Source organism: Hyposmocoma kahamanoa, unplaced genomic scaffold (genome assembly GCF_003589595.1).
Source record: "Hyposmocoma kahamanoa isolate Upper Pololo Valley unplaced genomic scaffold, ASM358959v1 100021, whole genome shotgun sequence".
Classification (NCBI taxonomy): Eukaryota; Metazoa; Arthropoda; class Insecta; order Lepidoptera; family Cosmopterigidae; genus Hyposmocoma; species Hyposmocoma kahamanoa.
Window position 1 is genome coordinate 9,344,859 of NW_020653200.1, and position 22,334 is coordinate 9,367,192.

At 36.5% G+C, this 22,334-nt stretch overlaps 1 protein-coding gene across 3 annotated transcripts in view; it reads right to left on the reverse strand.

Annotated features, from left to right (window-relative positions):
• LOC113227999 (protein furry) overlaps positions 1-15,459 on the reverse strand; it is a 118,268-nt gene extending 102,809 nt beyond the window's left edge. For 2 of the 3 annotated variants that reach the window (XM_026461117.1, XM_026461126.1), the window contains exons 1-20: positions 15,375-15,459; positions 14,974-15,189; positions 14,424-14,575; positions 14,055-14,254; positions 13,692-13,907; positions 13,492-13,615; positions 13,181-13,402; positions 12,854-13,088; positions 12,150-12,771; positions 11,892-12,075; positions 10,615-10,820; positions 8,817-9,016; positions 8,622-8,695; positions 8,403-8,524; positions 8,054-8,233; positions 3,820-3,987; positions 3,207-3,356; positions 2,769-2,932; positions 1,467-1,627; positions 998-1,108 (exon numbers count right to left, since the gene is read on the reverse strand). In XM_026461117.1, coding sequence (XP_026316902.1) covers positions 998-1,108; positions 1,467-1,627; positions 2,769-2,932; positions 3,207-3,356; positions 3,820-3,987; positions 8,054-8,233; positions 8,403-8,524; positions 8,622-8,695; positions 8,817-9,016; positions 10,615-10,820; positions 11,892-12,075; positions 12,150-12,771; positions 12,854-13,088; positions 13,181-13,402; positions 13,492-13,615; positions 13,692-13,907; positions 14,055-14,254; positions 14,424-14,575; positions 14,974-15,189; positions 15,375-15,444 — 3,777 coding nt within the window. In that variant the 5' untranslated portion in view covers positions 15,445-15,459. The remainder of the gene's footprint in view (positions 1-997; positions 1,109-1,466; positions 1,628-2,768; positions 2,933-3,206; positions 3,357-3,819; positions 3,988-8,053; positions 8,234-8,402; positions 8,525-8,621; positions 8,696-8,816; positions 9,017-10,614; positions 10,821-11,891; positions 12,076-12,149; positions 12,772-12,853; positions 13,089-13,180; positions 13,403-13,491; positions 13,616-13,691; positions 13,908-14,054; positions 14,255-14,423; positions 14,576-14,973; positions 15,190-15,374) is intronic. The other variant, XM_026461135.1, reaches the window with a different exon arrangement.
• Positions 15,460-22,334: the final 6,875 nt, after the last annotated feature.

Consider the following 22,334-nt stretch of genomic DNA (forward strand, 5'->3'; position numbering starts at 1 on the left):
TCATTCGCGTCGTAATTTACGAAGACGTTCACTTGGGAAGCGAACTTTCCTACGACTGCAGGCATTTATTTTGTGATTCTATTTCAGTATTTTGCTGAATAAAACACGCGAAATGCTTGTCTTCGAGTTTTTTTTGCGTGAGACATGGGTTTCGGTGAAATAGCTCTCTGATTATTTTGATGATCGCAGTCGTACAGACCTTGGGCGACCACTCTTTTGGCGACCTTTTAGAGAACCAGTCTCCTTGTAACATTTTATGGTATAATACACGAAGTTGCGGCTTACTCCAAAACATTTTACGTCACGGAAAATCTCCATTTTGTTCCGCCATGTGTAGCGAAATTACAGTCGCACGTAATTGTTTTGTTCCCTCCATCACGACAAAAATAATAGAAATGAATTAGAAAAATTTACAAACAAAACAAACATTCCAAATTCAAAATTGAGCTGCTAGTATTATTTTGTTTTATTTATTAAAGTCAGTTTGTCTCAAAACTTATGAACACAAGAGGTATATTTTACAATTCTTTTCTGTTATTAATGAAAGTAGTGAGCAGATATTTTTTTATATCTTTCATATAAGGGGTAACGAGCACATTTTATCATGTCTATTTGAACGTGGCGTTCTTTTTTTATAATATCAAGCGAAGAGACAAACTAGTATAATATGCGCTTGGTGGTAAGAGACACGCCTCTCCATGACAGTTACAGTGCTACTTCGAGCTTTAAATTGCAAAGAACTGAGGAGCACTGCCACGGCACCGGTCACCTTGAGACATGCGTTGACAAGTCCCATGTGCGTGTAATTTCGCTAGCACCCTTTACCCTTCAAAACCGAAATGCAGTAACGCTTACATTACTGCTTGAAGTCAGAAATAAAGTTGGCAATACTTCACTGGACGGACTCTTTCACAAGGAGCTCTACTGCTTCTGCAGTTGCTAATCCGATTTAAAGTTTAGTAAATAATAAACCTGTCATAGTGTAACAAATACAAACCTTGTCATTTGTAGATGATAACATCTCGCTAAGCCACGGATAGAGGGTGCCGTCTTCGGCTAGCGCGTTAGGCGCAAAGCAGGGTCCGCAAGAGACTAGGGCGCTCATGGCCTGTAAAAAAAATGAGAGTTCAATTTACGTCAATAATAATAATATACCAGGCTACTAGCATAGTATAATATACTCGAGACCGCGGCGGGTCTAATTCCGTGTATTTATATGGACGACAACACACCGAGCGCAGCCACGTGCGCCCGTCCCGTGCCCGCGCTCGGTGTGTTGTCTTCCATATAATTACAGGGAATTAGACCCGAAACGCGCTTGACCCGACCCGCACCAGCTCTCTGTGTGTTTCACGCTTAACAGAGGCACCAGCGAGATCATGTTTGAAGGTCAAAATTAACAAAATATTTATAATAATCCAGAAAACTTTCTGTACTAAGCAGGCCTTATCGCTAGTAAAACATACCTTAAGTGCCGAAAGGTTAAGGCGCTCGTCAACTTCAGGCGTCGGCGGCGGTGCGGGCACCAGCGAGCCTAGATATTTGGCAAGTGGTCCGCACCAACCCGAAAACAAGCAGAACAGGCTGCGACAGAGCTCTTTCTTCATCAACGAGGCACGTATCTCCACTGTATTGACAATTAATTACAAGTTAGTACATTTAAAGCTGCTCGAATTTATTCGCATGAATCCCAACATAATTGACGTAATGATAACAATTTTCAAATTGTATCGTCAAAAAATTTGATTACATATTATTTAACAAATTTTTGTAATTATTAATAACAAGATCGAACACTAAGAAAAAACTCCTTCGATCCGTCTGAATTCGAACCAGCGACTTCCAGGTTTGCTGGAAGACGCTATGTAGTGTGAAACTACAGGTCTTCATGTCTCTCATATTACGTTTCCTAGGAAACGCCCTTACTTTTCCTGATTCCTGAAAGAGTTCCAACCAATATTTATTATAGTATTAGTGCCTAGAATATTTAAATTTTCCTTTAAAAACTTTTTTCTCACTTTGACAGATCTCACTCACTTTTCACGCCTGATTTTTAGACCTCTGCATATTCATCATACCGATAGTTTCTCTGAACCTTGGTAATTACTTTTCACAGCGGTAATTACGCTAATGAGTTAATTATTTATTACTGCCTTATTCTTTAGCTGGTTCGAATCCAGCCGGATCGAAGAATTTTTTTCTTAGTGTTCAATCTTTATAGTAATTATTATAACAAACAAAGAAAGTGGAGTAATTTCTTAAAAGTTTCTTTAACAACAATTTCAGATTTTATTTGTTTGTTTTCGTTCAAAATGGGCATGTCTGGGTTTTGCTTTTATAAATTAGATTTCGTATATGAGATCTAGTGTGTTACCTCAATTATTTGAATTCTTATCACTATAGACGAAGGATTATTAGCAAAGAGTTTGTCGTTGATTAGCAGAATTTACTTCCGTTTTTTGCTATTATAGCGTAGTGATGTTAAGTGGTAACTCATTAGAGCTTACTACGTTACGACATTCCATGTTAGTATAAAAACAATACAATACACATGATGCAAAACTGACTGGTACAACATTAAAAACAAGTAACAGTGTAATACCACTGTGTCGTGCGGTAACATGGCAACTGTAAAAGGTCAAAACAGAAGACGTTCAGTTGCGTCTCCAAAAATTATGTTGCGGCTTTACTACGATCGTGCAGAGAGTGGTCTCTATGTAATATGAAATCAATTGAGGTGGCGGTAGACGATGGTATCTTGTACTAACGTGGAAAATTCTTGATAAGTTCGGTGACGAAATCCGCAAAGGTAAGTCGTTGTTCCCTTGCGGCTGGCGCATCCTTCTCGGCTTCCACTTCAAGACATTGCCGCGCGCCGTCTAGGTATTCCGTCAAGGTTGCATGTAAGCTACCTCCCTCCACTGCAAACGCACTGTTCAAGAAAAATATCATACTTTTATTTGAAGCTATTTTGCTGAGATTGTGAATGGGATATTTAATGTTTCCTGTAATGATGTATTAAGTTAGCTTGTTGCTTAGTTCTGAAGCGTGTTGACAAATTAAGCTATACTTTGTCAAAGCCGTCTTACTAAATTAGGAATAAAAATTGTTTGATGTGTTGGGTTTAAATAATTTTGAATGTCAATCAAAAGAAATTATGTATTAAATAACATATAAATTTCCAAATAAATATTTTCCAAATTTACCTATTAGCAAAAGTTTTCCTCTGGGCGATGATGAGTAGCATCTTGTTGAGATTGAGGCGAAGAGCGTCGCGGCGCCTACGCCGACGCATATTCTCTTGTTTGCGATCCACTGCTTCACGCAGCAGTGGCAGCAGCTCTTCCACTAAATCTCTGTTGCAATAAACAATAATAAATATAAACAAATGTGTTAAAATAAGGACTCCGATTGCCGGGTACAAAGGTAACGAAACTTTGAGGGAATACCTAAGTATTCCCGCTTCTTCCTCGTCTTCTTCTTCGTCTTTAATTCAAGTCCAGCGACTAATCGCTGGAATTGAATTGAAGACGATGTTTAAAAATTGTTAGGCACACAGCATGCCAGTTGGTTACTAGAACTCCTTCGTAGACTTATAATTGGGTTACGTCCATTTATATTACATTTATAATTCAATGTGTAATGAAGCCCTAGTCCCACAGGAGGGGTAGGCAGAGAACACGGGACGCCACTTTATTCTGACACAACTCAATGAATTAATAATTACGATAAAGGTCAGGCCGCGGAGTCAGTACAGTTTAGCAGTAGAGCTGCGCGTTTTGGGCTGGAAAAAACTGTGACGCTTGTTTTGGAACATACTTGAGAGCGTCAGGATTAATGTGTCCAGCTGCAGCAACAGCTGCGTCGCGAACTTCAGGAACTTCGCAGCGCGCAAGAGGCACGGCGAGCTTGTGCAACGAGCCCGGGGACGCCTGCAAGCTGCGCGCCTCGCCGCCGCTGCGCTCGCTCAGCGAATCCGGCGAAGAGCTGTACCGTTTTATCCACTTGTTAAACATTACATTTCGTAACTGAAGCCCTCAATCGGCTATTTAAATAGGCAGTTAAAAATATACAAAGCAAAGACAACAAAGATTTATAATTGTAAAATCTTATCAACGCACTCCGTGCTTTATTGTCAATTACATATCACGCTAATTTAAAAAAAATTTCATCACTGTTAACTACAAATTATCAGCGTACCTACAATGCAAACAGCTCCATCTAGACAAAATTTATATGAAATTTACTAAATATTAAAACCATCACATTAACCTGGTTATTACAAAATAAGCGATTTCAACTCATTATCAAGAAGCCTTGGACGAAAACACAAATGGACATATATATTGAAAAGCTAATTTAAAATATGAGACTCCAAAACATAAAACACAAAACATGAAGCGGTTTTCCACTTTCCCCGATCAGGATCCATTATTGTATACATATTATGACTAGCCTTTTCATGCAGTAGCGCTGTTTGTATCAAGTTCCAGGTACCAAGTCAAACTTGTATATGTCACAGTTTTCTATACATTAATGACCTAAATATTCTGTAAATATAACAACTACGTTTGAATACTGAGCATGCTGATAAAAGACAGATAAAACACATATCTGTAACTACCTGAGGCTATTAGGAAGTATCTACTGGACGTGTGTATCACTGAAAAACATTCGCTTTCACGTGCATATTAACACTAAAACCTAATCTAAAATACTGTACCGCCGGCTGCATGAATTCAAATAACAACAAAAATGTAATTTTTTCCTGTTATACATTTCCTCCTCCTTTCGAGTTACGTCATTCAATTCACATATTAGGAACAAAATTAAGCTCTAGCCGCAATCGATATCAAAAAATCTTTAATATTGCACACATGTAATATAAAAGATACTGCGCGGAATTATTGGTTAACTACGCAGCAGATGTTAACGTTTTTTTTTTTCAAATATGACACGTGAAAGCGCATCTACAGACAGGGCACGATACAAACACTAGTTAACACATAGACAATAATTATTGGTTAGAACAACAGCGTAGTCACGAACTACGGACTATGGTGCTTATTACCCCCACAGTGAATCCGGACACGCCGATAGGAAGAGGGCACTGTCCAGGCAAAATAAGATTAAATTGTGATACAGGAAGCTTATTAGTTACTTTACAGAATTAGGTATTTAGATAAAATACACATTTACCACAAATTTTAATATTGTGGAAGGGAATAACAATAGTTATTGTTGAGAAAAATATTTAAGAACGCTTTTACAAATTTTGGAACGTTTTATTTCTATAATCAGTAATCACAATTTGAGGGGTATTTGTACTTCAATGTATATTTTAACTTAACCTAGAATTGATAATATTTACTTAATATATTATTGCTTTTTTTCTGTAAATATGTATACTTTTAAAACCCAATTAGGATTGATTTTCGATTTCCAAGATATCAGATTACGTCTTCGGAAATGGGATGGTATCGCCATCTTCAATTTTCTGGGACAACCGACAACGGTAAATAATAATATTTTTATGGATATTGGACTGCAGTAAGAATGTAAAATGAAATAATACATATTACCCATAAATGTCCCATAACGTAGAAATGTATATCGTATTTATGACTTAGGTAACTTGCACATACGTGTACCTTTAAGATGACAAACTACTACATTTGGGTATATACAAAACAAAAAATTTAAACCTTTTTCAGCGTTAAAAATCTTGACCTTATTTGCAGAATAAAGTAACTACGAAAATGTAGACGTTGTTCAATCGTGCAAATTGATGTAAAATAGCTGCGTTTGTGGTCCTACATTACATAATGAAATAATGTTTATATAGATAAAAATAATAAACTGAAATTAAACTTAATTTTTTTCCAAAAGTATTATCAAATCTAAATATTATCCGTAGTATTATCAAAGGTCATTCTACACGGCATCGCAAGCAAAAATCAGCCAATCTCTTCGAAACCTGGGCAAAGTGACTTGCATCTAACTACACTAACATTCATTTTTCATAAAAGTGATGTTCGAAGTGTAAACATGTAAAAATTTTAAAACGCTGCTATGTCAAATCGATGATCTGCATGTATGACAGTGAATAGGTGAAGTAAGTACGCTTATTTACCGCAGAAGTTGTGGAACACAGACTAGACAGACGTGGGATCCACTGCTAATTTATAAAAGTTGACCATGAACTGACGTTGACTGTTTTATGGTGAATGCTAGCGCTGTGCTCGAGACCTATGCGTGGTGTAATGAACGATGAGAGCAGACTACAGGGACCTTTATAGTTTGAACAAAGCAAATAAAAGGTCGCTGTAATAAGTTACCAACTATGAAAAAGAAGGATGTGATGCTGGCTCCATTGTAATTTTAACATTGCCAATGATTAAATATCGGCAACCATTTTAATTAAATTTAACCTTTGCATACAACAATACGTTTTGTACATATTGACGAGTAAGTTCTTTTATGACTTTTATGATGGAGCCGACATTCACAACACAATGATCAAAATCGAATGCGACGTGCACATAGCGAGCGTCAATTGGCCACCTCGTTCGTTTATGCTGTCTGTGCGCGCGCGCATAGCTCAAGGGCAGCGTGAAGAACCCCCCGGGCGCGTTGAGGCTCTCGCTCGACGAACTGAGGGCAGGCAGGCCCAGCCATCCCTCCGCCTCATTGCTATAACCGACTTAATGTTGCAGCACCGTACATAACCCTCACACGCTGGAACTAAATTATATCGACGGCAGATATTCGCTTCTTAATTTTTCTCTCCGTGACTGATAATGAAATCTTACTACCAGCGCGCTTTCAGTCTTCACCATTTTATAGAATTCTTTGTAATTATTTCGGTGGCATTTACCTAAACAGGCGTATCCTTTTTTGGTGCTTTTGAATGTACTCAAAGAATTCTGCCTATTTATTATAAATCGAATCAATAATCCAAATCAGTGTCATAAATGTCTCTTATCTAAAGTAAGGAAAACCGTTGTTCGTGCTTACTATAGTGTATTTGTGATTAAAAAATGTTCACTCGGTTATAAAAGTAAAGTAATCCACAATAACCATGCGTTCTAACAGAATATGACAGGTTCAAAACTTAGAAATTCCACATAGTAGCTAACATACTCAGTATATAGAATAACAACGCAAATAAGACTATAATAAAAATACTTTTGTGAGGTACATAGATATTGTAGAGCAAAAAAGGATCGCTACTAATACCAGCACATCCATTCAATAAAATATAAGAAAAAGAACAGCCAACGACGAATCAATTTATTCAAAAATAAGTTGAGAGTCAAGCAAACAAAATACCTAAATCCTTCCAATCCTAGGTTCATCAAGAAAAATAAAACTTAGTTCTCAAGGTGAGTACTGAGAGTATACGAAATTAACAACATTTTGAAAATATTATTTAAATTTTTTTCTTTCTTTAAATTTTTGCTCACTTTTTACTTTAAAAATCTTATAACTCTAATTTTTTTTATAATTATGTTCAGTTAAATGCCTCGTGATTAGCTAGAATAAATATTCGAATACGGATGTAGTAAAATAATTTATTAAAATTGAAAAAATATATAATATAATAACGTATAGACTTCGCAAAATAATTTGAGTAATTTTACGTCTACAATCAGTATTTACCCTGAGATTTGTACTGAGAAGTTTTAGTCAATTATCGAAATGCACAAGGAAAGAATATTTGCCATAAGGAACTTGTGGATAAGATGAGTAGCCGTGTCAGGTGAAATCTTGTTTCAGGCCGTATCAGGTGAAATTAATTGGAGTACTTTATAAAATAGTTACTTTCGAGTAATGATAAATCGTATTTGATATCTACATTTTATACATTTCATGGATACAGAGTTCTCTTGTACTGCATTGAACGTTCTATATACTTGTTTTGGTTTCTGTACTGGTTCGAGTAACTGACTAAAATCTCAATGCTGTGTTCGTGAAACAAGATATAGTTAAAAATGACAGTGAAGCAGAAGTACAACAGTCGATTTGTAACTGAAATTAATAAGAAACATACCTAAGGCTGAGATCAGGACTGGCGCAGCGTATGACAGGGCTTGGTACAGCTGGCACCACAAGGTAGGCCATGGTCATGTAGTATTTCCACACTTGCATGTAACCATCTCTTTCTTTTTCAGGTTTTCGAGGTAGAGCTGGACTTCTAGAGAGAAGTGATGCGCGATTGTCGCTTACGGGTCTGCAAATTATAGTTGTAATCGTAGTCATGTATTCCGACGAATTGATAAATAAACAATATCGTTAATAATAGCTTTTAAGGGTACAGAATGTGATCTAGACGAATTCAAAGCCATAGTGTACTACATTCCAAACCTGTGAATTAGGACCTCGTAATTAAAAATACTTACGCAGGTTCAATAATAGTATAAAGAGCATGTATTCGAGTATGCAGTATGGGCCAAGCCTGCAGCACTGTAGCAGGACATTTAGCTGGCACTCGACTTCGCTCCAGTAAACCATAGAGCAACACCTGGAAAAGGCCGGAATTACTCGTAGAAATATTTTTACACTTACTTCTAAGTGTGAACAACATTTATTAATTGCTATGTAGTGAAATGTCTACATACTTCCCATGGATCCGCTCCATTAGAAGCACTGCCACTCCAGCTATTCTTCGTCGACGCTTCATCGTGTTGAATGCCTATCAATGATAAAATAAGAATATAATAACATGTAACACAAGATTTCTTTATTTTTGTGTTTCTTAATTGTATGATTTCGTGTTTATTTTGCAGGAATAATCAATAAATAAATTAAGTTACCGGTAGTCCAAACAGCGTGTGTTCGTTCAGCCATCCAAACGAGGTCAGGTTGTCCCGCGGCAAGGATAGCTTGTTTCTCGGCCGGCGGCAGCAGCGGCAGACATTTCTCGGCGAAATACGGCACGTGCGCGTCAGCAGCGTCTATCAGCGCCGGCTCTTCGCGTGTCAATTGCAATTTCTCTAGCAAGTATTTCGTTTCTCTGTGGTAAAAGGATAACTTTGTTCGTTAGTCTATATATAAGTAATATGTAAAAATATAAACCGGGTGTCCTATTAAGTACTTTACAAGATCAAGTAACTAAGATAAATAAAAATGTCATAGGAAAGAAATAAATTTGGTTGCACAAACGACGTTCTAAACCTCTCATATTTTGTACGTAATTTTTTTTACAAATGATTATTACAATTATTAATACAAAGATCGAACACTCAGAAAAAGACGCTATACCAACTAAGCCACGGAACGAACCATCGAACCTCACGAATTTTTCTATGTTTTGTTGTCGTCTTTGTATTTGGTTTTTCAACAACTTTTTAACCGTAACGCCATTTATGAGATATCGTAAGTATTTCGTCACCCAGCCCTGGGTAGAGATGTCGCTTTTCATTGTATTTAAATTTTTATTGACTTAAGATTTCTCAACAATCGTCCCCTCCTACGTAAAGTGTCGTATGTCGAAATTGCCAAGTTTACGTTTCAAAGTTCTGAATTCACTAAAATGACTATAACTTATTGTATTTAGCATTTCTCAGTTTTATTGGAGAACGAGTTTTAAAGGAAGTAGCATTGCCGAATAAAACTGAGAAATGCTAAAGTCACGTGTTATGCTCATTTCAGTGAATTCAAAACTTTAAAACGCTGCCCTGTAAACTTGGCAATTTCGACATACGATACTTTACGTAGGAGGGGTCGAAATGGCGCTACCGCTAAAAAGACGTTGAAAAACCAAATACAAAGACACACCCTGAACCCGGCCGGATTGAAGGAATTTTTTCTGAGTGTTCGATCTTTGTAATAATAATTATAACAAACTAGTGGAGTAATTTCACATATAAATAATTGAATATCAATTCAATACAAATTTATATGATTACTACTTCAACATATTATTAAAAAGGTATTCCTACATTACACACTGTACATACTAGACCTGTGTCTGTCGATCATTTCTGATAGCTCGGGTCGGTCATGCGCAATGACCTACCAACGAATGGACGTCGCGTCTAATACAAAAATAAAAAAAATATCCGACGTTAACCTACATAAACATAGTGGCGAACGAAGGTTCTACCGAACAATTGTTACACCCAAACGAAGAGGGGAAAGGCGAACCGTGATATGTATGGGAACAATAATATAGTCAGTTCCAGACTGAGTGTTATGTGAATTGTTAAATAATTTCTAAAATTATAATAATAAATTGGAATATTGCGCGCATGACCCATGTATATCTAAATTGATCGGGTGATTTAGTAGCTCAAAACCCAGGTTATCGATTCGCAGGTGATGTTTGAATAATTTTGATTCGATCGAACACGATCGACACACGATCTAATACATACAACACTGCTCTTACGTCCTTCCGACATTAAGGGTCGTATTCTAGAACTCTACTCAATGCTCAAGTCAGGATTGCACTGGAAACACAAGCACTGGAAATACGACCCTAATGGCAGGGACTGGAGTATGATTTCGAGTGCTTTAAACCATACTCTTATCCTGACTTGATCATTGAGTAGAGTTCTAGAATACGACCCTTAGACGCATGTGTAGACTTTTAATTAAATAAAAAATCACCTCAAAATGTGCACTGCCAATCGCCGTGGGTAGGCCTTGCACTGACACAACATAACCAGGCCTAAAGCCTCCGCACCCCTCACTACTGATGCCAGGGGCTCCATCTTGACCGGAACAGTAGTTGCCGCAGGCTCTCCATTTTTCCAACTTGTTATCAGTTGCAGCAGCATCCGAAGCCCGTTTTCAACTAGCTGTGGTGACGTGTCCTGAAAGAAATAAGAAAACAACCAGTCAATAATTGTTTTACACAAGTCACAAGATAACACGAAAGCAATAAATAGTTAACGGTAACGGTTACCGGTATTAATGTTCTCATCATAACCACGGTATCAATAGTGGTATCGTATTCGGGAGAATAACTATATTCCATCCATAAGGTTCGAATTCGTTTTCCGTCAAGTATCTGTATCTATGAGTCTTTCCAACTCGTGTTCGAAGTAAATTAATTAACTATGTGATACATGTCGTAAAGGAAATCTCCGCAAGGAAATCTGAGGAGGATAAAAAATGTTTTCGAAGACAGTTGAAGGAATAAACGCATTGGGTCGGATTAAAGGACTATAACAGATCCTCAAATGACATCCCCACGCATTAGGGAGTCACTACACTTATCGACAAGGAATCGCATTAAGCCGGTCAATAAAATCTTTGTCTATATAATAAGAGCGAAATGACGATGTGCGTTTTGCTTCGGCAATTAGAGCGGAAGCGAAAAGCGCAACGTCTTTTTCGTTTTTTATTGCATGGACATGAAAGGTGTTTCTGACCGGCTCAAAGGCGATTCTTTGTGAATAAATGTGGTGAGTCCATTAGTAAAATATATAACTTGATCAATACAGTATAACGTTATGTTACTATTGGTACTCAGCTCAAAAGCGTGGCTGTCATCGTTTATTAAAAAAATGCTCTTGAAATCAAAAGCGTTGCTATCATTGTTTATTAAGAAAATGGTTTTGAATTTGCGACGGACCGAGGGGCGTTATCCTCCAGGGCGATAATAAACAATATTTATTGTATATACTTAAAGGTCCATCGTCAAACTTGTGGTAATGTTCCTAATCCGAAGCCGAAATATATTGAATTGTAAATGTGGTCAATGTAAGAAAAGTTTTAGTTTAAGTTTTTAAGTTTTTTTGTAGAAGTAGCATTTAAAGAAATGGTAATTTCAAGAAGCGGTTATTTGAAGATGTTGTCATTTCTCATTGTGGTCTCGAAAGTGTATCGACCAATTAGTGACACATACATGTTTTTAGATAACATTGTATCCGTTTGCTTACTTGAACTTCTTTAGCAAGAAACTGAGTGAATCCAGCGAGAACATCTTGTCTCCATTCTGGAAAATCGACTATCAGCGTTTGAAGGCTCTGGAAAGAGAGTCCTCGTAATTCTTCGTCCATATGAACAGTCAAACGGCACAGCAAGTCCACCAGCTCGTTCGAACTCATTCCTTCAGGAATTAGTCTGAAAATAATAATGTGATAAGAGCGAGGTTCCTAAAATCACTTTTAATAATTGATTAGAAATTGTCAAATTACCTAGGTATAGCAGCAACACACGTCCTGAACAAGTCGATCCGTGGTTTTCGTTCACCAGTATTTATTTCTTGTTCTTTGGTCACATTTTGTGTATTTGTCAACATCAAAGGTCTGCCGTAATGTGCGTCTAGGGCTCTAAGAATCTCTACTAGCACTCTTCTGACATACGGGAAGTACGCACTCATGCCTATGGACCTGGCAGTTTCGTCAGTCAGCATTTTGTTCAGAAACGTTTTCTTAACTCTAAGCGTATTTCCTGACGGTAATGTGCCCGACGTCCTAGGCATCGGTGGTTCGCCTTCTTTCTGCTGCAAACTGTCAGCAACAACCAAGAATGCTCGCAATCCAATAGACATTCTTTCCGGCGTCAATATTATTTTAATCGGTCTTCCAACCATCAGCAAATCGAATACTATCTCTCTCATAGCAAAATCTAGACGCTCCTGAGCTATGAACTGTATTATTTTCACAAAGATATTCAGCGGTGTGTCTCTGGGTACAACACCTTTAGAACCCTTAGGAAATAAAGAGTTTACGATACTTTGTAATCTGGACTGTGTAGCGGAATTACTTTCGCATTTAATTCTGATCATATACACCCATAAAAGGCGATAAAGTGATTCTGAAAGAATGTTAGAGTACTGAGTAAATAGTGTCTTAATTATAATGTATATAATTAGTATAATCAATATTACAATACTCACCTAGAGCCACCCTGCACATTTTAGGATCTCTGTTTTTCAAATGTGACAAACACATTGCTAAGAAGCAATGCCAATTCGCTAGGAAGAACTGTTTCTGTGATACGCATAGCAAACAAGTGACCAAAGGGAATAGAGCTAAGCGGTGCTTAGATTTGGTACTCGCGTCAAGCGTGTGACTGTACAGCATTTCTACGAAGTTTTTCAAACAGGGCACGTTAACTTCGTTTTTCACAGTCTGTCAACATAACAAAGTATGAGAAAATGACGTCAATAAATCTTGTAACATTATAAATTGCGCATACATGAAAATTGAGTATCAACACTTACCGCTGCAACAGGTACTAATATTTCAACGAACAGCCCCGCTAAAGCGTGCCTAATGTCTTTATCTTTGACTTCTAAAAAGTACTGCGCACATTCTTGAAGAAACTGAAATGAAGCTTCAAACTCTTCTATAGGCACCATCTTCACGCGGAAGAACTTCATGCCCATAAGCAGTGAGATAATACTTTGAGTAGTGTGAGGCGACGGCTCACGACTTTTTAGCTCCTGTAAAAAAAATAATGACAATGAATAAAGTTTGAAATTATTTCAAATAACAGGGCGTTATCATGCCAATAATATTATATAATCCGAACCTTGAGTTCTGCGGTGAATCGTTTTCGAACAGAAGCAAATCGTGATTGTGCTAACACCCCTATTACCTCTGCATACAAGTCAGCTAAAATATGTACATTTGCTGCGTTTGGGTTGGATTGGAATCTGAAAAAACATCATGAAATGACACTCGATTCAAAACTCATGCTGATGATATATTTTTATTCTAATGGCTACTAACCCATCCTTATAATTGAACCTTTTGAAGGCAACATTTTCAATGTATTGCACGAGATCTTCATGGCCCGGGTGAAAGGGCAATTGTTTTAGAACTTCTATCAGCGCGAGACAAAACAGGAATTCGACAGCTAAATCACGTCTTTCAGCCTGCAACTCTTCAGAACTTCGTTCCATTGTCTCAGGCCCTGCACCACTTCCTGATACTATGGAGATTATGCTAGGAAAGAAAAGATAGATTGGTTTAGGCTATAGAGTGTGTTTGGGCGGAAATAACAGATTCAAAGCAGTGAAGTGTGCTATACATAATTAACATATTTTAATAACCGACACCCAGAAGTTTTGACCAAAGTAAAGGAGCCTTTACCTTTTATTTCTTAGATCTTGGTGAGGTTTTTTCGCTTGTTCGCTGAGTTGCGGCGAGTCTGCCATCTGTCTTTCCAGCCACCCGAACAGAGCGCGTAAAAGCGATGGCAAACAATGTTCAGCAACTGTGCCGAATGCTGATAATATTTGGTCTAGTTGCGGATCTTCGCCACGTTGAAGAGTTTTGTTCAGCGGTTTTTCCTATAAAAAAACTCTTCAGGTGTCACAATGGTCACAGAACACAATAAACAGCTTACCATAATCGTCATCATTGACTTTAAAGAACTCATTAGTAATGCTTATTATATAACAACATATTTAACATTAAAATGTGTATCAATTATTTATGTGGTCTGTGATTAATACATACCAATGGTTCAGCCATAACAGCCTCCATTTTTCTCTCAGCCTGCACTGTGAACTCCGTGAAGAGAAGCCTCATCACCAATTCTCCTGGACGCAGTTCCGAATCCGGCGGAGGTATCACTGGACCTTTGTGAGATCCCCAGGGAAGCATTGAGCCTGCATTTAGGGAATATTTTTTTAAATTGATTAACAATTTCTTACAAGATATTTTTATTAGGAATTTAAGTTTGTTGTACAATATTTATAATGAATATTATAATTATACCAATATAAGAGTTGGACAAAACAAGGAAAATTAAACATTTAAGCAGGCAGTAAAGAAAACATTTAGTATGATGTGTATCTAAACTAAATCTATTCTAATAAACTTATTTTAAGGAATGACAGCACGAGAATAAAATAATGATCAAAGAATACCACAGTGCAGTAAGGGAAAATTTGCCAGGTCACTAGTAGTGGCATAACATATTCCCCACCCAATAAAATACTGTTACTTTTGCAATGAGGCTTCTGACTGATGATTTAGATACAACATGTACAGTGTCTGTACACACCTCTAGTGGAAACTAATGATGAAGTGTTTCCAACACTTTTCCAATCATTTGATATGGGGGCAGTGCTCCTTTCTTGTGCTGTAGGCATTTGGTCGGTGGATGTTGCATCACTGCTCTGAGCAGATGGGGCGTCTACAGTATCATGTCGAACAGATTCTGAGAGCACACTGCCTTCAGATTCTGCCTCACTAGATACCATGGACGATGGAGCTTCTTCTGTGATGAAAGAGTTTGTTTTATTGTTGGTTAGTTTCATTAATTTATTTATCAAAGTAATAATACTTTGATAAATAAAAAGTTAAACTCAAATAATACATATTTACCATATTATGTAATTTTGGCATTGGAATAAAATAAATAACATGGTAATACATATATTAAAAAAAGTGAAGTTTCAATACCTGACATATCCTCAGGTTGTCCATCTGAGGGAACGGTGCTTATAGAATCAGACTCTTCTGAAGTCATCATTTTGAGTTTAATTTTACAACCACATCAAACTGTAAAAACACAGGCAATATATTCTTTACTAGACATGTAGTTAAGTTGGTATGTATTCACATGTGTCTATATACACTTCTCTTACCCTTTACAACATCCTTGAATTCACTTCACAGTAGAAACAGCATCCTGAAAGTAACTAAAGTTGAAATCTTTGTGTAAAAATTTCACTTAGAAGATACTCATTCTGCAATACTTGTGTGCTAAGGAATCAACTTTAATTGAAACTAGTTTGTCTCGTAAACTATCGAACTATGTGACATTGAATAAAGGTGATGTAAGTATACTTTTACTGTTGCATATTTATTAATATGAAACATTAGATAGTTATCCCTTAGAGGGTAATAACACTCAATTTAAAATTTGTAATGATTTTTCGCAATTTCTTTTTTATACTAAATTTCAGTCTGAATGATAAGGGTAATTATCTAGCAATTATATTATCACATAATAATTATCCTGCCATATCATAGTTCTGGTAAAAAATAAAGAACAAAAAATTCAAAATTATGTTGTTATCTGATATTACCAAAGTCGATTGTAAACATTACAATTGTCATCAATAATAAGGAAGTAAACCAGGACAATTTGAATTTCAATGGATGTCGAAAACAAATAGTAAATCAATAACGAACAGGTAAGGGATATGTTTGTTTCATATTTGGAACAAAATCCTATACATGCATGCATATGCATGGAATAAATGCAATACAGAATGACAAACAACCAGTTATGTATCAAACTAAAAATGTTTTATTCGATGCCTTACTTTCTCACACTCATGTTTTCTCACATCATAAAGAGATTATTCAGGAGATGGCAAAATTTGTTTTTATTTTAAATTTCTTAAAATTCGCGCGAAATTAAGGGGGCGCTTTTTAGCCGTGTGTGAATATGAAGGGTACGTGATTTGAAATCAGCCTGCAAAATTTGTATATACAATCCATTCTTTGCATTTCAGTAACTTTGTACTTTAAGACACGAGTTTGAGAAAGTAAGGCTATGTAAGATTTTGTGAACCATCTCCAATATACAGGATTCTGAAAAAACAATTAGATTACAAAATAATGAAACATTTATTATTTTAATCGACACATGATTGAAAAATTATGTGTTTCTATTATTTTTTAAAAGACAGTCTATGTAATAATGTTATTTAAAAGAAAGTTTTAATGTTTGTCATTCCATTTTCATACAATGTACATGATACCTATTTCTATTTTCATTTTGTGTGACATGCCATTGTTGTAGTGTCTTGTATTAATTTTAACAATAGACATTATTTCAGCTCAGCCATACTTAACTTTACACAAATATAATAGTAAATATTTCGCTATTGCTACACTACATTTGTAAGATATAGAAATATGAGAACAGTAATAGTTAACTCATACGCATTGTCAAAAAAAGAATTTGCAATAATCATCACAATAACACAGTTGGCAGACAGATTGGAGAAACTCAGTATACTCCACTACCAGAGTATTAGACCTGATGATATTTATGCCAAGGTTACTTTCTATAACACAATTTGAGAGATGGCATGTTATGAATTATTTTATTTGTCTGTTTGTCTTTGCTATTACTGCTTTTCTATAATATACTATAATATATATATTTTCTGTAATATATATGACTCATAATGAAATTCATAAGGTTACACAAATGATTAATAACATTCCAGCACTATCAAACGCTAAAACAGCAAAACATAGTAAAGTGTAGTTTATAGTTTTCTGCCTATTTTAAACATTCGTGTTGGAAAGAAAAATTATTTTACAAAAAACTATTCTAAAAGGCTCATTACCAACAAAAAACTACTGCTTAACAGTGCCTAACATTTACCACTTATTCTGATTTTAATAAATGCCAACAAATACTCAGGTAAAAACATAATACTTAGTAAAAAAAGTAAAATTTTGCAAAAGTACTTGTCGCAATAATTAAAACTAGGCCATTAGAGTAATTTCTGTGCTATCTGATTTAACAAAAACAAACGAAAAACCATATTATTTATTGCTATTAGTAACAGTTCACAATCAACAGAGAGAATATGGTGGTCTATATTCACATTGGACTATTTAACTGTTTACAACCTATGTCGCAAGAGCTTGACAGTTGGTGGAGCCTCAAAGTAACTGTTTATTGCTAATGTCCATGAATAGTTTTTCTTGTCATGGTCATGGCTGTTGCCCATTGTCGCTAATACACCTCGGCGATGAATCATTTGTTCAGTGTCCGCGATAATAGATATTTCAATAGCGTTTTCACTAATTTTTCATTATAATTTCGTATGTGCTTGTAAGCTAATCTAAAGTATAAAAATCGATGTACCTGAGTGCCACCGCTGCTACTTAAACTTAAGTCGCGAGTCAACGTCATAATTCTTGTATCTTATTACTATAAAAACGTCAATTATTGTGCTCTATTTTATGAAATGACAACGAAATTATTTAATTTTTCACTCACGACTTCATTCAACAATCCCTTTGACGTTTTATTTTTGACAAGGGTATGTTGATCTAAGGTGTATGACATTGCACTCAGATCAGTGTTGCCGTAGTACATAATTGAAAGTCCGCTAGATTATTATATAGTTCCGCTAGATTTGGGTAAAAATAATTTCCTAAAATCCGTTAGATATCTTTAGAGACAGAGTTGCGTACATTTTGAGTCTTTAAAACATTTTTTACACACATCAGTCAAGTGGTCAATCTGACGAATTGAGCTATATTCAGCGATATACAGTGCGTTAGCACACCCCGCTCTTGCACAAAAGTTGCATACATGTACAGTCCTTGGAGAAAATGACAATTGTCTATTCTGAGAAATTAGTTCGCATTTTTTTTTGTTTTTTTGTTTCTGAATGCTTTTTGAAGTCATTAATTTTTGCGTATATTTCGCAGTGGCAATAACTACAAAATGCTTTTGTGGAGTCACCTGGTACTGGTTTCAAACAATGTTTGAACACTTCGTACTTTTCCCTTTCGCTTCTATAATTCAGTGCGTTCGCTTTTTTTACTTCGGTAGTTCCATGCTTATTTGAAAATCGAATTTGATTCGCAAGCAGTAAATAAAATTGCAAATAATTACGACGATATGAACCAAAAAGCACTTATTTTAATTTAGTTTTGAACACAACAAATAAAAAATAATTATATTCATCTCATCATTCTGTGAATGAGAAAATTTCAATCAATGGGTTTTGTCTTCCTCATTCCTAATTGTAACGAGTGAGAAAGGCATCAAACGAACGAATGGATGTTGAGAGTTTGCTTGTTACAGGGAATTACTGTTCAGTCCAATTCTACGTTAGTGCTATCAGCGTTAGAACTAGAAAATTGGTCGAATATTACTAATTTACCATATTTGACTGACAGGTTATAATGTTTGTTTCTGAAAAGAGCCTAGCGGTCAAAAAGACGCTAGAAGTAGGTAAATATTTTTATCTCGCTGAAAACAAATTTTTACCTGTTAAACATGCATAAAATCCCCTAGATCTAGCGACAAAGGTGCTAGAACGGCAACACTGACTCAGATTCCGTATGAAACGGTCACTATGTTCCTGTATTTTTTACATTGTCTATAACTGATTAGTCCCTTTTAACAAATAAAATTTAACAAAAACCAAAACTAAAACATAATTTTCTAATTTAATTAAGTTTTAATATGAAAAGATTTTTTTGTGTTAACGGCTTGAAATTTTATGAATTTATCTACTGCAGTTAGTTATCTTTTCTTGACGATAGAATAGCTAAAATATATTAAGTCCTGTCTATGGTGTAATAAGATGGCGCGAATTTTGAAAGTAAACTTTTCCATCCTCTAAGAAGTACACACATCACAATTTTCGTAATTCTGAAGAGGAGAGTGGAACTTTAAACTGAAACTGGTGATTTCGCCATTATTTTTATATTATTTAAAAAAAACTGACACTGGACACAAACCCAGTGGCCGCCAAAGGAATTTAATAGAATCAAACTAACGAAAAAAAATAAAGGAATAGTCTGAGGGTCATATTCCAGAACTCTACTCAATGCTCAAATCAGCACTTGAGTATGGTTTAAAGCACAAATCATACTCAAGTCCCTGCCATTGGGGTCGTATTTCCAGTGCTTGTGTTGCCAGTGCAATCCTGACTTGAGCATTGAGTAGAGTTCTAGAATACGACCCTAAGAAAGTAACTCATTTATTTTGACAGTAACTAAATAAGTAGGTATGACAGACATATATCTAGGTACCTATACTATACAGTTAACCGAAGAAATATTTGCGTACAAACATTATTATAGTTACGCACTTTACTTCTTTCGCCAGAGTCGACTTTTCCGCTTAGAAATTATAAATATATTGGAAAAATTATATAAATAATTTGGCGATCATCACCAGTTGTCAAAAATGCACTTCATAGTAATAGCAAACTGGCCTATGCATATTTTTGTTTTCTTTTTTTTTATATAATAATATTTTATCTTAGAGGATGGAAAAAAATAAGTATTATATACATCAATTACAATAATAATAATAATTGACGAAAGAGGGTCATAGTACACCCTCCAATCCACATAGATGCACGCCATACTACATTCACTTGATTTCGGTCCATAAGTGTGGTTCAAACCAGCCAACAGGCTGAGAAAGAAGAATATGATAATAATAATAATACTCGCATCTAACGGGTAATTTAGTTTTAAAGAGCAATATTACCTTGGATCCATCACAATATCGCCCCATGACTTGTCTTAACATTCATTTTGAGCTCCAAGATAACTCAGCACATTGTTTATAACTGTGTGATGTCTGGAGCTCAAAAAGGATGCAGTGGCTGCGGTAGTAAGGAGCTGGTCCTCCTTGACATGGTCGCTGGCTAACAACCACTGCCTGGATACTACAGGAAAGCGTTCGACCCGGTACCCCACTCAGGACTCGATGCCCCACTCAGGACTCGATGCCCCACTCAGGACTCGATGCCCCACACAGAGAGTCCTAGAACTGTGCGAAATTGAGTGCAATAATTCGACACTTCCTCGGGCAATGCATCGGGTGTTGGAGTAGGTACGATCCTGAGTCTAGACGGTCGACGGATGACAGATGCGTATGACCGAATGACATATGGGAGGTATTTTCCAGGGCGATTGTCAGAGTCCACTGTGGTTATGCTTGGCCCTGAGTTCTCTGAGTACTTTAAAAGAGGTCGAGTCAAGTTTTCAGTTTCGGAGAGATGGGCCACGAATGCCTCACCTTCTCTACATGTAGTAATGTAGTAATGGATTTAAAATACCCGTTTCCAATAAATATAGGATAAAAGGGGCTCGTGAAAATAAGTTCGTACAACCTAAGGCTATGAAATACTAAGCGGAGGCTAAATAAATCTGTAGTACCTCGTATTATAATGATAGTAAGCAAAAAAAGAAGGCGTTATTGAATGAAATTCCGATATCAAAATAAAAATGTTTGAAAATTTGTTTTGTTGCTGTAAGTATGAACTTGCATTTCTTATAATTATTGTAATAAAATAGTTATTGTTGTTTTATTGTTAATAAAGTTAGTCTGACCTACATGAGAAGTACCTTCTCGAGTACTTAGTTAATCATTAAGTATATCTATAATTGTGTAAGAGCGTGCTCGCTAACAAAATGTTTCCAGTTCTGTGGGAGATAGATTTCTGTAAAACGTATTTTTTTTTAAATAAATAAATTTTAAACAGTGGATGATCTCAAGCTATCTATATCTATAATGGAGGATAGCAAGGCCCACAGCTAACAGATTGACGGAGCTGACAATCACCAATGATTTCAGTATTTGTAACTAACTACTGAAATCGTTGGTGATTGGTAAGTGTGCGGTGGTCTATGTCGAGAGGGAACGTGTCATACATTCCGATGGCATTAATGTTGACACCAATTATCCGCGGGTACTCTCCGAGACTAACACGTACCAGTATCTTATAACATATAACTCTTGCTTCTCTATTCTTGGAACTTATAACTCCTGGGTCTTGCCTGTTCTGATGTACGCATTTGTCGTGCTCAGGTCGACTCGAGACCTCAGGCTGAAGTAGATGCTCTGGATAGACGAGTCCGCACGATGATGACCTCTCACCGAATGCATCATCCGGGGTCATGCATGACATTGTATATACGGAACTGTGGAGGCCTATTAAATGTCAAAACCAAGCACAACCGCGGGACTTACAATCTCAGAAACTACTTTATGACGACGAAGATGACGTAATTCGTGATGAGGTTGTCACATGTGATAAAGGGCTAACTCCTTTATCGTTAGCCAAAGAGGAATGGTGAGACCCTATGGCGCTTAACACCTCTGACCGGAAGTCCGTACGCAAAAAGAGAAGGAGCTCGATGGGAGGTTCTTCAAGGTAATCCACGAGTCCTTTGTGGACGTAAAGCCTCCGTGCACGGAAGGTTTTGTCTGTGCAACACAAGACCAGGCTATCAAGACGCGGAACTATCGGAGAAATATCTTACATGGCGGGCATGTGGCTGTCCCGGATAGTCATTTAGGCATATTGTTTCCGTTTGTTACGCTCTTTTTCTATAATAGGTATCAAGTGACGGGACGAACAAATCGTGCGCCTGGCGGTATGCTACACGCCAGTCCATAACAGTTGTTATGCCACTCAGCTCTTTAAATCGCAAATATCTGAGGCGCACTGCCACTGCGCCCGTCACCCTAAGACATAAGTTGACAAGTCCCATGGGCAATTTCATTACACCCTGAACCTTCAAAACCGGAACACAGTAATGCTGATATTATTGCTTGACGGTAGAAATAGATAAGGTGGCAGTACTTGTACATCGCGCTCCACAAATGTTTTTTTTTTTTTTTTAATTTTTCTT